We start from the raw sequence: 12,197 nt of genomic DNA on the forward strand, positions 1-12,197 counted from the left end.
GTATCAGCAGTTGCAAGGACAGTGGGGGCATGCTGACCCTTAAATGCAGCAAAAAGCAAGTTTAGTCATCTTCTTAACAGATGTACAGAGAGACCTTGACAGTAAGGGGCTTTCTGATTAATATTTCAGCATATTACCAAGAAAGACAGGATATTGATTAGGTTATTTTCCCTTGGGTGGGAAAGAAGCATGCTGCAGTGTCTGGGTGCAGATTGTCCGCTCTGTGGTCAGCTATTTCTAAAAGGAAAACAACTTGGGGGGGGTGTGACCTACTGGAACTATGTTCAGACCTTGAGCTGACTGCTTCTCTGAGTTTTTAAAGTCCAAGGCGGCTGCTCTGTACAAAATGGAGTTGCTCTAATCATTACACATGTGGTGCACTCACATACATGCAGGCAAAACACTCATACACATAAAAAATAATAGAAATATATGTGTACATCATAAAAGAGAGCTCGGAAGTGGAGTGGAGGGCATGTGGGATCGAGTAGGAATGAACTTCAGGAATTTATATCATGGTGCAAATACTTATGTGGCTTAGGTACATTATCACCTAGATTGTTTCAAAGAGAAGGGAAAGCCGGGTGCGGTGGCGCACGCCTTTAATCCCAGCACTCGGGAGGCAGAGGCAGGTGGATCTCTGTGAGTTCGAGGCCACCCTGGTCCACATAGTGAGTTCCAGGACAGCTGGGGCTACAGGGAGACCCTGTCTCAAAGAGAGAGAGAGAGAGAGAGAGAGAGAGAGAGAGAGAAGAGAAGAGAAGAGAAAAAGAAGGGAGGGAGGGAGGGAGGGAGGGTGGAAGGAAAGGGGAAAAGATGGTTCAGATCAGATGATTGGCAACATTGCTTGGTACTGAGTGGCACTCACAGGGGCTGCCCTGTGAAGCCGAAGTTCTGGGGCCTAAGGTCTGCCCTCAGCCCCTTCCTGAGTGAGTGGGGAGAAGTCTGGGTGCTGTTACAGCCTAGGAGAGAGGAGAGACCAGGTGCCAAACTGTGAACAAATTTGGTGGGCACTGAGGATAGAGGCATGAGGTCCTAGGGTTGCTGGTAGAGGGAGGCAGGTCTGTGAGGCATGGAGGGTGAGGCAGAGGTTAAGGCTTGCTGGCAGGCAGGTGAAGGGGAGCCCCGATATATGGCAAGAACTGTGGCACAGGAGTGTGATAAGAGCTGGCCAGTGTGGATGGCGGCCCAGGCATCTCCTGAGAAGAGGTCCAGTGGGAAGAGCCCACCATACACAGGGAGGAGTGTTGTGAGAACTCACATCGGGAGACCTCAGCTCCTGAGCTCTCCCCAGCCCCCTCACCCTGTGAACAGACCTTCCTGGTACCATCCTGTCAGACCCTGCCTCTTCTTTTCTGAGCCCGTTCCCAACTCTCAGTCTCCATCAGCTCCAGGACAGTGTGAGCTTCTAACCAAAGGTATCTACACTCATCTGGGTTTGGGTTTTGGCTTATAAATAATAAAATAAAAAATTAATCAAACAACATGGAAGAATAGAGAGAAGCCAAAAAAACTTTTTTGAGGCTCCAAGAGGTGCCAGGCAGGTTCGTCAGTTTTAATGTCAAGTTGCCACAAATTAGTATCACCTGAGTTGAGACCTTCACTTAAGGAATTATCTTAATTGCCTTAAGTGATACTGGAAGACCCACCCCAAATGTGGGCGGCACCTTTGGACGGCAGCCCAGAGAGAAAGGAGCCGCGCAGAGGGCCATTTACTGGCCTCTGCTTGTTTGCCCTTCGCTTCCCCACAGAGCTGATCTGTCCTGTAGCTGACGACATCAGAGCCCGTGTTTCCAGGCATCTATCGCCGGCTGAGGACCAGTGGCTCTTTAGGATCGCTCTGGGTTTTGGTACTAGACTGGGACTGCAGAGGCACCCAGCCTCAAAGACCAAGCAACTACCAGGGTCTCAGCCTCTCAGGTACGATTCAGCTGTTGTTCAAGCAAGCCAGTGAGCGGCGCTCCTCCACAGTCTCTGCTTCAGTTCCTGCCTCCAGGTTCCTGCCCTGACTTCCTTCCATTTTAGATTGTGATCTGGGTGTTGTAGGCTGAAATAAAGTCTTTCCTCCCCAAATTGGTTTTGGTCAGTGGGTTTATCACAACAACAGAAAGCAAACTAGGACAGTGGTAAAGTGGGGGGACCTGACACTAGTCAGGGCTTGACTGGGCTCTAAGGACACCCCTGCTCCTAGGGAATTTGCTGCTGTAGTGTCCACATCCCCTTGGAGTGTTGGCAGAGGACGCTCGGTACCCAGACAGCAGAGTACAAAGTGGGGCTGACAAGCCAATAAGGGTTCCCAGGGTTGGCCAGACTTACTACGTAGCCCTGGCTGGACAGGAACTCTCTGTGTAGACCAGGCTGGCCTTGAACTCACAGAGCTCTGCCTGACTCTGTCGCCTAAGTGCTGCGATTAAAGGTGTGGGCCACCACCCCAGGCCCCTCACTTGATCTTTTTCACAACCAGATGAATGAAGGGAGCAATAAGCCTCAATTATCCATCCATCTATCCATCCATCTATCCATCCATCCATCTGTCTGTCTTCTACCTATCATCTATCATCTTCCCACTCCTCCCATGGGGAGATGACCCACACTGTCATCTTCCCACTCCTCCCATGGGGAGATGACCCACACACACAGCATCTAAACAGATAACCATGTACAGGTGGCCCACAGCCCTGGCTCTAGTATGCAGATTTAACTCCTGACTGTCTCAGTTGGAGACGGTCAGCAGGCAGCACTTCAAGAACAGGCTGTGTACCCTCTGTGTCCACACCACATCCATCTGCTAGGTCATCCTGCCTTGAGAAATCTTTATCTGGTGCCCAGTCCATAAATACACCCTGCTTGCCAGCTGGGGTCCCTCCCTGAGAACACATGAAACCCTCATTCTTGACAAATGTGGATACTGAGTTTGAGGTCTGTGGACATTAAGCTCTTTGAAGGACCAAAACTCCCAAGTTGGAATGCTGGGATCATTAAAACGCAAGGTTCTGGAACTTTCCTCCTGAGGGACCTGTTCTACTTCACTCTTGGAAACACTACATAGATTACAGGACACAGAAACTTCCTGTACCAGAGACTGAATCTGAAACTGGTCACAGCAGCCAAACCCCTCCCCAGGCCTCAAGGGAAGCTGGCCTCTTCTGCAGGGGAGGGAAGCCTTCTGTTTCTAAAATCATCAATGATCAACAAGAACCAGGATGTCAAAACAGGCTATGTTCTTCCTCTCTGTAGCTGTCTTGTCCAGGAAGGGGTGGGGGTGGGGGTGGGGAAGCCACTAGCAGACAAGAGGGTCCCTTTGCTCTGAACTGTGGAGCAGATTTCTGGTCATTGCACTTTCTGCTCCAGCCTTCTCCTTCCTTCTCGCCCCCACCCCCCCAGGGTCCGTCTCCCTCCACACCCTGCTTTGTTTTATCAGCCTTGGAGGGAGGACAAGGGAGTGAATGTCGAGCTTCCTCGACTCTCTGCCCCTGCCCCTTGCATCGCCCTTTGCTAGGAAACTCCTTTCCTTGGTGGGACTATCACAGGTGTTGGTGCCTCTAGACCATGGTCAGGGGCTCCAGTCCCCAGTCCTACTCAGAGGTCCACCTGTCTAGACTCTTAGGAAATTGAAATCTCCCCCTGGCCCAGCAGGGACAAGAGTTTGTTTCTCCTCTTTCTTGCCTGTGATGGGGGGTGCACAGCAGGGGCCAGTTGTAAGGGTAAAGGGCAGGAAGGACACACTCGGGTGGACACTGTGCTGAAGGTTCCTCACGTAGGAGAGACCATGGGGGAGTTCACACGGAAGCTGCATTTGGGCTTCAGGGTCAGAGACTGCCTAGACCTAGAGGCCTCCCATATCCTCCTCATTGTAAATCATCGTGTGCCTGTGTGTGTCTGTGTGTCTGCAAGTGTATGTGCTTACGTGTGGAGACCAGAGGACCAACTTGACTGCTGTTCCTAAGGACTCATCTTGTTTTTAAAGTTTATTATTTTCATTTTATTTATTTTATTTATGATTTATTTGGTTTTTTTGAGACAGGGTCTTCCTGTAGCCCCAACTGACCTGGAACTCGCTATATAGACCAGGCTGGCCTTGAACTCACAGAGATCCACCTGCCTCTGCCTCCCGAGTGCTGGGATTAAAGGTGTGAGCCACCACACTTGGTCTAAAGTTTTACTATTTTTAAAGTTTTTTATTTATGTGCATTGTGTGTGACTGTGTGAGTGAATGTCATATGAGTGCAGGTGTCCACAGAGGTCAGAGGAGAGCATCAGATCCCCTGGAGCTGGAGTTATAGGTGGTTGTGAACTGCCCAATATGGGTGCTGGGAACTGAACTCAGATCCTCTGGAAGAGCAGCAAGAGCTCTTCACCACTGAACCAGCTCTCCAGCCCTGAACACATTGCTTTTTGGGACAGGGTCTCTCACTGAACCTGCAGCTCACCAAGTTGACTAGGTTCAATAGCCAGAAAACCCAGGGATCCACCTGTGCCTCTCCCAGCACTGGATCCACCTGTGCCCCTCCCCAGTACTGGATCCACTGGTCCCCCCTCCCAGCACTGGATCCACCCGTCCCCCCTCCCCAGCACTGGATCCACCCGTCCTCCCTCCCCAGCACTGGATCCACCAGTCCCACCTCCCCAGCACCGGGGTTACCAGCACACTTCACCAGCCGAGTGTGGTGGTGCACACCTTTAATCCCCACACTTGGGAGGCAGAGGCAGGCAGATCTTTTTGAGTCAAGGCCAGCCTGGTCTACATGGTAAGTTCCAGGCCAGCTGGAGCTACAGAGAGACCCTGTCTCAAAAAAAACAAAACAACAAACAAACAAAAACCACACACACACACTTCACCACACTTGGCATCCTTTACATGGGTTCTGGAGGACTGAACTTAAATCTTGTACATCCATCTCCCCAGTCTGTCAATCTTCTGTTGACATTCATCCCAGTCGCAATATGCCCATGAAAACCTTTCCTGCATGGTCTGACTGCTGCGGCCTTTCTGAGTAAGTCAAGCCTGTCAGAGCCACCTTAGACATCTCTCAGCCACATAAGATTTTTGTATGCGGATACAAACATTTGTGGTCTTTGCTTCATGGCTATGTCCCAGCTTGCATGTTTACCTGCCCCGCAAATAACTTACTTTGTCATTCTGACACAGTCACACAGAGCCCTCTGCCCCTCCCTTCTGTGACCACATGCTCCCTGTGAGGTAGACTGTGAGGTGGAAGAGCTTCCTTGATCATGTGCCACAGGTGCCCATTTTGGAAACTCAAGCCCTCCCCGTTCATGTTTTCGTGAGCCAATTAGTACAGCACAGGTCTACGACTTGAGTCAAACACACCACCAGCCTAGGGGGGCAGAGGCTGGTGGCTCTCTGTAAGAGGGAGCCCAGCCTGGTCTACATAGTGAGTTCTAGGCCAGGTGGGACTACAGGGAGACCATGTCTCAAAAAAGAAAAACAAAAGTTGAACTGGAGAGATGACTCAGTGATTAAGACTACTGGCCACTCTTCCAGAAGACCTGGCTGGGTTCACTTGCCAGCACCCACATGGCAGCTCACAACCACCTGTAACCAATTCCAGGGGATCCAATGCCCTCTTCTGGCTTCTGTGGGCATTGCATGCACATGGTACCCTTAAGCACATGCAGATAAAACACTCATACACATAAAATAAGAATAAATAAATCAACAACAACAACACAGCACCATGTAGAGACTTCTAAGGAATCCAGCCCACACCACAGACCCTGGGAAAACTCCTGAAGTGAGATGAGGGGTGGTCATGCTCCACACCGGGGCGCTGTCAGCTGCTTGCTAGATGCCTTTCTGTTCCAGCGTCCTGGTGTGGAACAGCTGGGTCGTGGAGGCCTTGCCACACCGTGCACATCAGGGCAACCTGGGAAGAGGGTGCTTCCTCCAGTGAGAACCTGTGCCTGACACGAGCTTCGATTCAGAAACACAGGAAAGCCCAGCGACTGTGAGGGGAGTAGAAAGTTCTGGGTGAGGCGGCTAGGCTGTACAGGGTCCCCACAGACCGCACTAGGAGCTGCATGCTTCCTCCAGTGTCATCTCTGGTCTTGGGAACCTTGACTTTGTTTTAACCACGGAGTAAAAGTGATGCAGGGGAATCCAGCCCACTCCCCTCTGCCTGGGGACAGACATCATGAAGATGTTGCCCAGGACGGTGGTAATTAAGCATATGGAGAGGAGGAGAGCGAGCTTTCTCTTCTTTTTTCCTGATTCAGAGACACCCATGAGCAGAAGGAAGCCAGTTAGAGGTGGCATTCTAAGGGACGATGTGCCTTGACCCAGGCTAGATGAAAGGGTTGGGGGTAAGGCAAAGATGTTCCCTGGCCGGAGGGAATTTCTGCACCTGAGCTGAGTGGGGTGGGAGTGACCAAGAGGACAAGCAGGAGGAACTGCGGCCAGGGAGAACCACCTTGTGGACAGTCTGCGGCTGCCTGAGGACTGGGCTCACTGGGTCTGAAGGTGGCATTGCCCAGGGTTAGGTGCCATCCTCTGAGAGGGTGGGGAAGCCACAGGGGCAGACCCTGCAGGTCTTGACCCCAGGCTGGCCATCAGGGTCCCTGGACAGACATCTGACTCCAGGGGTCTGGACTCAGGCCATCTGGCAGAGCTCCACCCCCTCTGAAGAAGAACGTGCACCAAATTCTGCAAACCAGCCATTTCCAGGAATGGAAACCGAAAGCTGCTCCGTAGCCGTCCCCTCACCGTGGGGGAAGTGGGGAAAGCAGGCAGTGCTAAGTTGAAGGGTGGGAGCCAGGGCGGCCTGTGGAGCAGGGACGGGGAGGAACCAGGAGCCCAGGCTGCCCGGCTGCTGCTCCTCCTGTCCTCCTCCTCCTCCACTCCCTCCTAGGAGGACCCCAGCTCTCCACACCTGCTTCTCTCTGTCCTGAAGATCGTGGGCCTGGATTCCGGCTTTGGAAGCTTCTGGGCAGGTAGGTGAGAGGCTCCTAGGTGCAGCTTGGCCAGTAGCCTGCTCACGAGACCACACAGAAGCCTGACACTGGGAAGCAGCGCTGGGCTGCTCCACTGGCCATGCATAGCACGGCTCTCTCTGCTGCTCTCACCTGTGTGCGCCTGGCCTTGGTCTTGGGCTCGGACCCAGCCTGGAGAAAGTGGGGAGTTCCTGGGGAGTCTCAGCGTCTTCTGGTTTTCCCTTTAGGGCCAGACTTCAGAATCTGAACCTCCCACAGGCAGCACAGGGCTATCCAGGGATTATGTAAAACTCTCTGGTTCTCTGTCTGGAACAGCCAAGGACTAGGAGTCCTGGCTTGGAGGGTTGGGAATCTAAGTGAACTTTGTGTCTACCACAGTTTGAACATTTTAGTAGTTGACATTTTGAAAAGTGTGTGTGTGTGTGTGTGTGTGTGTGTGTGTGTGTGTCTGTCTGTCTGTCTATCACAACGTTTTGGGGAAAGTTCTTTACATTTGTCCTTTATTTTATTTTTCAATATTTCATTTTATTTTATGTGTATGAGTATGTTGCCTGCATGTATGTGAGTGCACCCATGTTGTACAGTGCCACGGAGGTCAGGAGAGGGCTTCGGATTCCCCTGGAACTGTAAAAAAAATATTTTTTATTTTATGTGTATATGTGTTTTGTCTGCATGTTATGTAACTGTATTTGTGTGTGCAATGCCTGTGGTGGCCAGAAGAGAGCATCAGATCCGGAGCTACAGTTAGGGATGGTTGTTAGCTGCCATGTGGGTGCTGGGAACTGAACCCAGGTCCTCTGCAAGAGCAGCGAATGTGTTTTACTGCTGAGCCATCCCTTCAAGCCCCTACTTTTGACTCTTACAGACAATCCCAGTGAGGAATTGCAGGTCCTGGCCTTGTAGTGGCTGGGTGTGGGGAGCTGGCATGAGCTGGCCCTCCAGCGTGTCGGACCTGCCTACCCATTTCCCACAGAGTGACCCAGCTGACACCTGCTGCTCAAGTCTAAGCCTCTTCAGTCCTGCCTGGGTGAACCCCAGGAGGGGCTCAAGCTGCAGAACAACCATGTGTGACACCCCAACCTGAGGGTCCTGCCTTGCTCTGTTTCAACCAAGGTACCTTTGCTGCCTCTGTGGTGGCAGATCTGAAGCTTGGCCATGTGGTGTGTGACATCTGTGGATTCCTTGTCACCGTATCTAATGCCCCAGCTCTCCTCTTTGCAGGCTGCTCCACTGCCCTCAAACATGGAAGATTCCTATCTCACCTCTAACGGTCCGTTCTCTACTGGCAAGATCATGGACCCTGAAAACTTCTTCGGTGATATTAAGAAAGCCCTGGAACAAGGGAAGCTGTTGAATGTGATCTCTGAGTTCAGGAAGATGAAGGAGAGGCTGTCAAGAGCCTCAGTGAGCATCGCTGTGACGGGGGACACGGGCAACGGCATGTCATCCTTCATCAACGCGCTTAGAGTCGTTGGACATGAGCAGGAGGACTCAGCTCCCACGGGGGTGGTGAGGACCACCCAGCGTCCAACCTGCTACTCCTCCTCCAGCTTCCCCTACGTGGAGCTGTGGGACCTGCCTGGCCTGGGGGCCACAGCCCAGAGCGTGGAGAGCTATCTCGAGGAGGTGAAGGGCAGCCAGTACGACCTCTTCATCATCATCGCTTCTGAGCAGTTCAGCTCCAATCACGTGCAGCTGGCCAAAGCCATCCAGAGGATGGGAAAGAAGTTCTATGTGGTGTGGACCAAGGTGGACAGAGACTTCAACACAAGTGCCCTCTCAGAATCCCAACTGCGGCAGAATGTCCAAAAGAACATCTTGGAAAACCTCCAGAAGGAGTGGGTGAAGGGACCCCCCATATTCCTAGTATGCAACTTTGACCCTTTTTCATACGAATTCACAGATCTTAGGAATGTACTGCAAAATGACATCTTTAACATCAGGTACAACCCTAGTTTGGAGACCCTTTACTGCATCTGTGATAAAAGCATCGAGGCTAGAGCATTCTACATGAAGGACCGGGAGCTCACACAATACCTCCAGGGCGCTCTTCCCACTGGAGATGCTGAAGACCTTCAGGGCTGTCTGGAAACCTACCAAAACCTCTTTGGTGTGGATGATGCGTCACTTCAGCAGGTGGCTCAGAGTGTGAGGTTTGGTGAAGACGTGATGAAATACAGGGCTGACATGAAGTCTCAGAACTTTCGCATTGCCTGCCAGAGGGACTTGGGACTGAGACTGTTGATGTGCGTAGCTGTGAAGAAGTTTCTTGGGTTTCTTGGATGTTGGTTCTGGTATGGCTTGTTTAACTGGGTCATCAGTGGCTTTCAACACCTGAGACGCAGGCGCATCATTGAAGTCATTGCTCAGGACACGAAGATCATCCTGAGGAAGATTCTGGAAGACTACATGTCCTTTTTATGAAATCTAGCCTTGGGAAGGGTCTTGTTCTCACTTGGAAGTCAGGCCTTCCTCGGGGTCCTCCTCCTGGCTAGGTCCCCAGCTCTCCATGAGAAACTAGGAAATGCTTTCTAAGGGTTGTGACTCTTTTTAGAAGCGGCAAGAACACTACTTATCTTCCTAGTTCAGTCCTAACGCCCTGCTCCTTTGAGGGAAAAGCATCTATTGAGATAATTAGCCAAGTTTCCTGAAATTGAGCTTTTACTTTTCATTGTAATGCATGTTTAAATCAGATTTTCCCCTAAACTATTAAAGTTCATTTGTCTTCATTAATACTGGTTTTATCTTTTTGGTTTTTTTTTTTTTTTTTTTTTTTTGGACTTTTTGAGACAGGGTCTCCCTGTAGCCCCAGCTGTCCTGGAACACACTATGTAGACCAGGCTGGCCTTGAACTCACAGAGATCCGCCTGTTTCTGCCTCCCGAGTGCTGGGATTAAAGGTGTGTGCCACCATGCCTGGGTGTTTTCATCTTTTTTTAAAAAAATTATTATTTTTATTTTATGTGTATGCATGTATTGTCTGCAACCATGTCATGTAATGTGCTCCGAGGTCAGAAGAGGGCATCAGATCCCCTGGAACTAGAGTTACACACGGTTGTTAGCCACCATGTGGGTGCTGGGAACTGAACATGGGTTCTCTGTAAGAGCAGCCAGTGCTCTTAACCACTGAACGACCTCTCCAGCCAGTTTATCTCCCTCTCTGACTTTTGTCAGTGACTCTGGTATGGAATGGCACTTACAAATGTGGAGGCAGGTGAAGACGTTTGTGGTAGTTGGCCCTTAAATCCTACTGGGTGTTGGGACAGGGACTTGACACTGATTTTGCCTGCAAGGAGCTGAGCCTTCATATGTGCTTAAAAAAAAAAAAAAAAAGATTTGTGTGCAATACTGTAGTGCCCACTTGTAGCTAAAGGAGACAACCAGCTATTCTAAAATGATGGATAAATTTGTTTTCTCCCCTTATCTAGAAGCCTTTGAGAGGGAACTTGCCGGTGCCAGCCGGCCGAGATGAACAGCACCTGGAAGGGGAGTGAGGATGAAAGAAAAACAAGAGACAGAGAAAAGATACTTGGGAGGACTGTCAGTAGAGACTGCAGCCCCATTTTATTTTTGCTTGGCCTTTTTATACAGAAGAACATCAGAGATAGCCACCGTTTGCTTAACTCAATTAGCTTCAACAGCTGTTTTTCCCACCTGTATCTGAGGGTCAAGGAGAGGTCAAATACTTGTTTTGTGAGATCCACCATATAAACACATTCCTCCTGATTTGGCAGATACACATTCCTCCTGACTTGGCAGAACAATTCGGTACTGGTGTGCAAAACACACAAACTCTTGAGTCAAGGTGAAAGATCATAAAGTAAACAAGCAAGCCTGCCACAGCTCAGTGTGCATAAAGGCTGTGCTTGTACTAATAGCTCCCAAAAGGAACTAACACTGATTCTAACCACTCCAACAGCTATCAAAATACCTAAAGGCAAATCCTGAATCCATCACTCTCGAGTCCAGCCTTGGCAGATAAAGAAAAACGAGGAGGAACCCAATAGAGGGATGCTTTTGGAAGCTCTTGTCAAGAAATTCCAATGGACTCTCATTTGAACATTTGAAAATTTCCCTGTTCTGACTTTTTGCTAGCTCCCTGTCTAGAACTTGTAATGCTAATTACTCTTGCCTTTACTTCTCCTTCACATCTCCTATTCACCAGTCAAGGACTTTCTTTTCCCCCTACAGATACAAGTTATGCAATTTGGGAGTCTTTTAGATAGACCCACTGAATGGGTACCCCAACTGCTTCACCCTGCGTCCCCCTTCAGCATGGAAGGAGCCAGAGAAGTCTGCATCCCAATTTCCCATTGGCAATTTGGGTACCCTCTTCAGAGGATGGCGTGATAAGAACAAGAGGTAGGAATTGGCTAGGCAGTTAGTGTAAAAAGACTCCAAAGAAATGTAGCCAGTTTCTTGGCTAAAAGTCAAAAGGTCCTTGGGCCTGTTAGCAATATACTCTGTTCCAAAGACCAAAAATGTCAGAAGTATTTGGGAGCTTTTATCTAATCCCTAAAAACTTTTAGGGTTACCTCTTCAGAGGGGGGACTGTTAGACTAGCAAAAAGCCCCATGAAAGAAAGAAAGAAAGAAAGAAAGAAAGAAAGAAAGAAAGAAGGAAGGAAAGAAAGAGAGTACATGAAGTTGTCTGAAGTTGTCAGAAAAAAGTGTGGAGCGATATGGGAGGAGTTGGAGGGGAGGGAGTGGGCATGGATGTGATCAGAACATTTTAGATGCATGTATGAAATTCTCAATAAATTTTTTAAAGTAAAAAAATTAATTAATTAAAAAAAAAAGATTTATCAGGCCAGGCGTGGTGGCACATGCCTTTAATCCCAGCACTCAGGAGGCAGAGGCAGGTGGATCCCTGTGAGCTCAAGGCCAGCCTGGTCTACATAGTGAGTTCCAGGATACCTGGGCTACAGGGAGACCCTGTCTCAAAAAGACCAAAATAAATAAATATTTATTTATTTATTTTTAAACTGTAGTACAGGGTGACCTACTGGGAGTCACTTCTTAACATTTAAAAAAATATATATTATTTTTATTTTATGTGTACGAATGTATTGCCTGCATGTGTGTGAGTGCACCTGTGTCACGCAGTGCCCTGGAGGTCAGAAGAGGGCTTCCGATTCCCCTGGAACTGGAGTTAAGGGCGGTTCGTAGCGGTCATGTGGGTGCTGGGACTTGAACCCAGGTCCTCTGCAAGAGTAGTCAGTGCTCTTAACCGCTGAGCCATCTCTCC

At 49.7% G+C, this 12,197-nt stretch overlaps 2 protein-coding genes across 4 annotated transcripts in view; both read left to right on the top strand.

The window, feature by feature from the left end:
- Positions 1 to 6,819: 6,819 nt before the first annotated feature.
- Positions 6,820 to 9,684, top strand: LOC103741522 (immunity-related GTPase family M protein 1-like). Of its 3 annotated transcripts, none has more exons than XM_029567930.1 (3): positions 6,873 to 6,951; positions 7,925 to 8,064; positions 8,173 to 9,684. In XM_029567930.1, exon 3 carries the CDS (start codon positions 8,194 to 8,196, stop codon positions 9,373 to 9,375), a length of 1,182 nt encoding a protein of 393 aa, XP_029423790.1. In that variant the 5' UTR covers positions 6,873 to 6,951; positions 7,925 to 8,064; positions 8,173 to 8,193; the 3' UTR covers positions 9,376 to 9,684. The 3 variants fall into 3 exon arrangements, with proteins under 3 accessions (XP_008840573.1, XP_029423790.1, XP_017655896.1); XM_017800407.2 differs by having other exon boundaries at positions 6,885 to 6,951; positions 7,817 to 8,064; XM_008842351.3 differs by lacking the exon at positions 7,925 to 8,064 and having other exon boundaries at positions 6,820 to 6,951.
- LOC103741529 (immunity-related GTPase family M protein 1-like) overlaps positions 6,865 to 12,197 on the top strand; it is a 21,691-nt gene continuing 16,358 nt past the window's right edge. Inside the window, exon 1 of the mRNA XM_029567929.1 lies at positions 6,865 to 6,951. The gene's annotated coding sequence lies outside the window, so the exon portion shown is untranslated. The remainder of the gene's footprint in view (positions 6,952 to 12,197) is intronic.

Source organism: Nannospalax galili, unplaced genomic scaffold (genome assembly GCF_000622305.1).
Source record: "Nannospalax galili isolate Female #2095 unplaced genomic scaffold, S.galili_v1.0 scaffold940, whole genome shotgun sequence".
Classification (NCBI taxonomy): Eukaryota; Metazoa; Chordata; class Mammalia; order Rodentia; family Spalacidae; genus Nannospalax; species Nannospalax galili.

Bases quoted from the DNA above. Each gene is read 5' to 3' on its own strand.
- LOC103741522 (XM_008842351.3), top strand. From the start codon at position 8,194: ATGGAAGATTCCTATCTCACCTCTAACGGTCCGTTCTCTACTGGCAAG.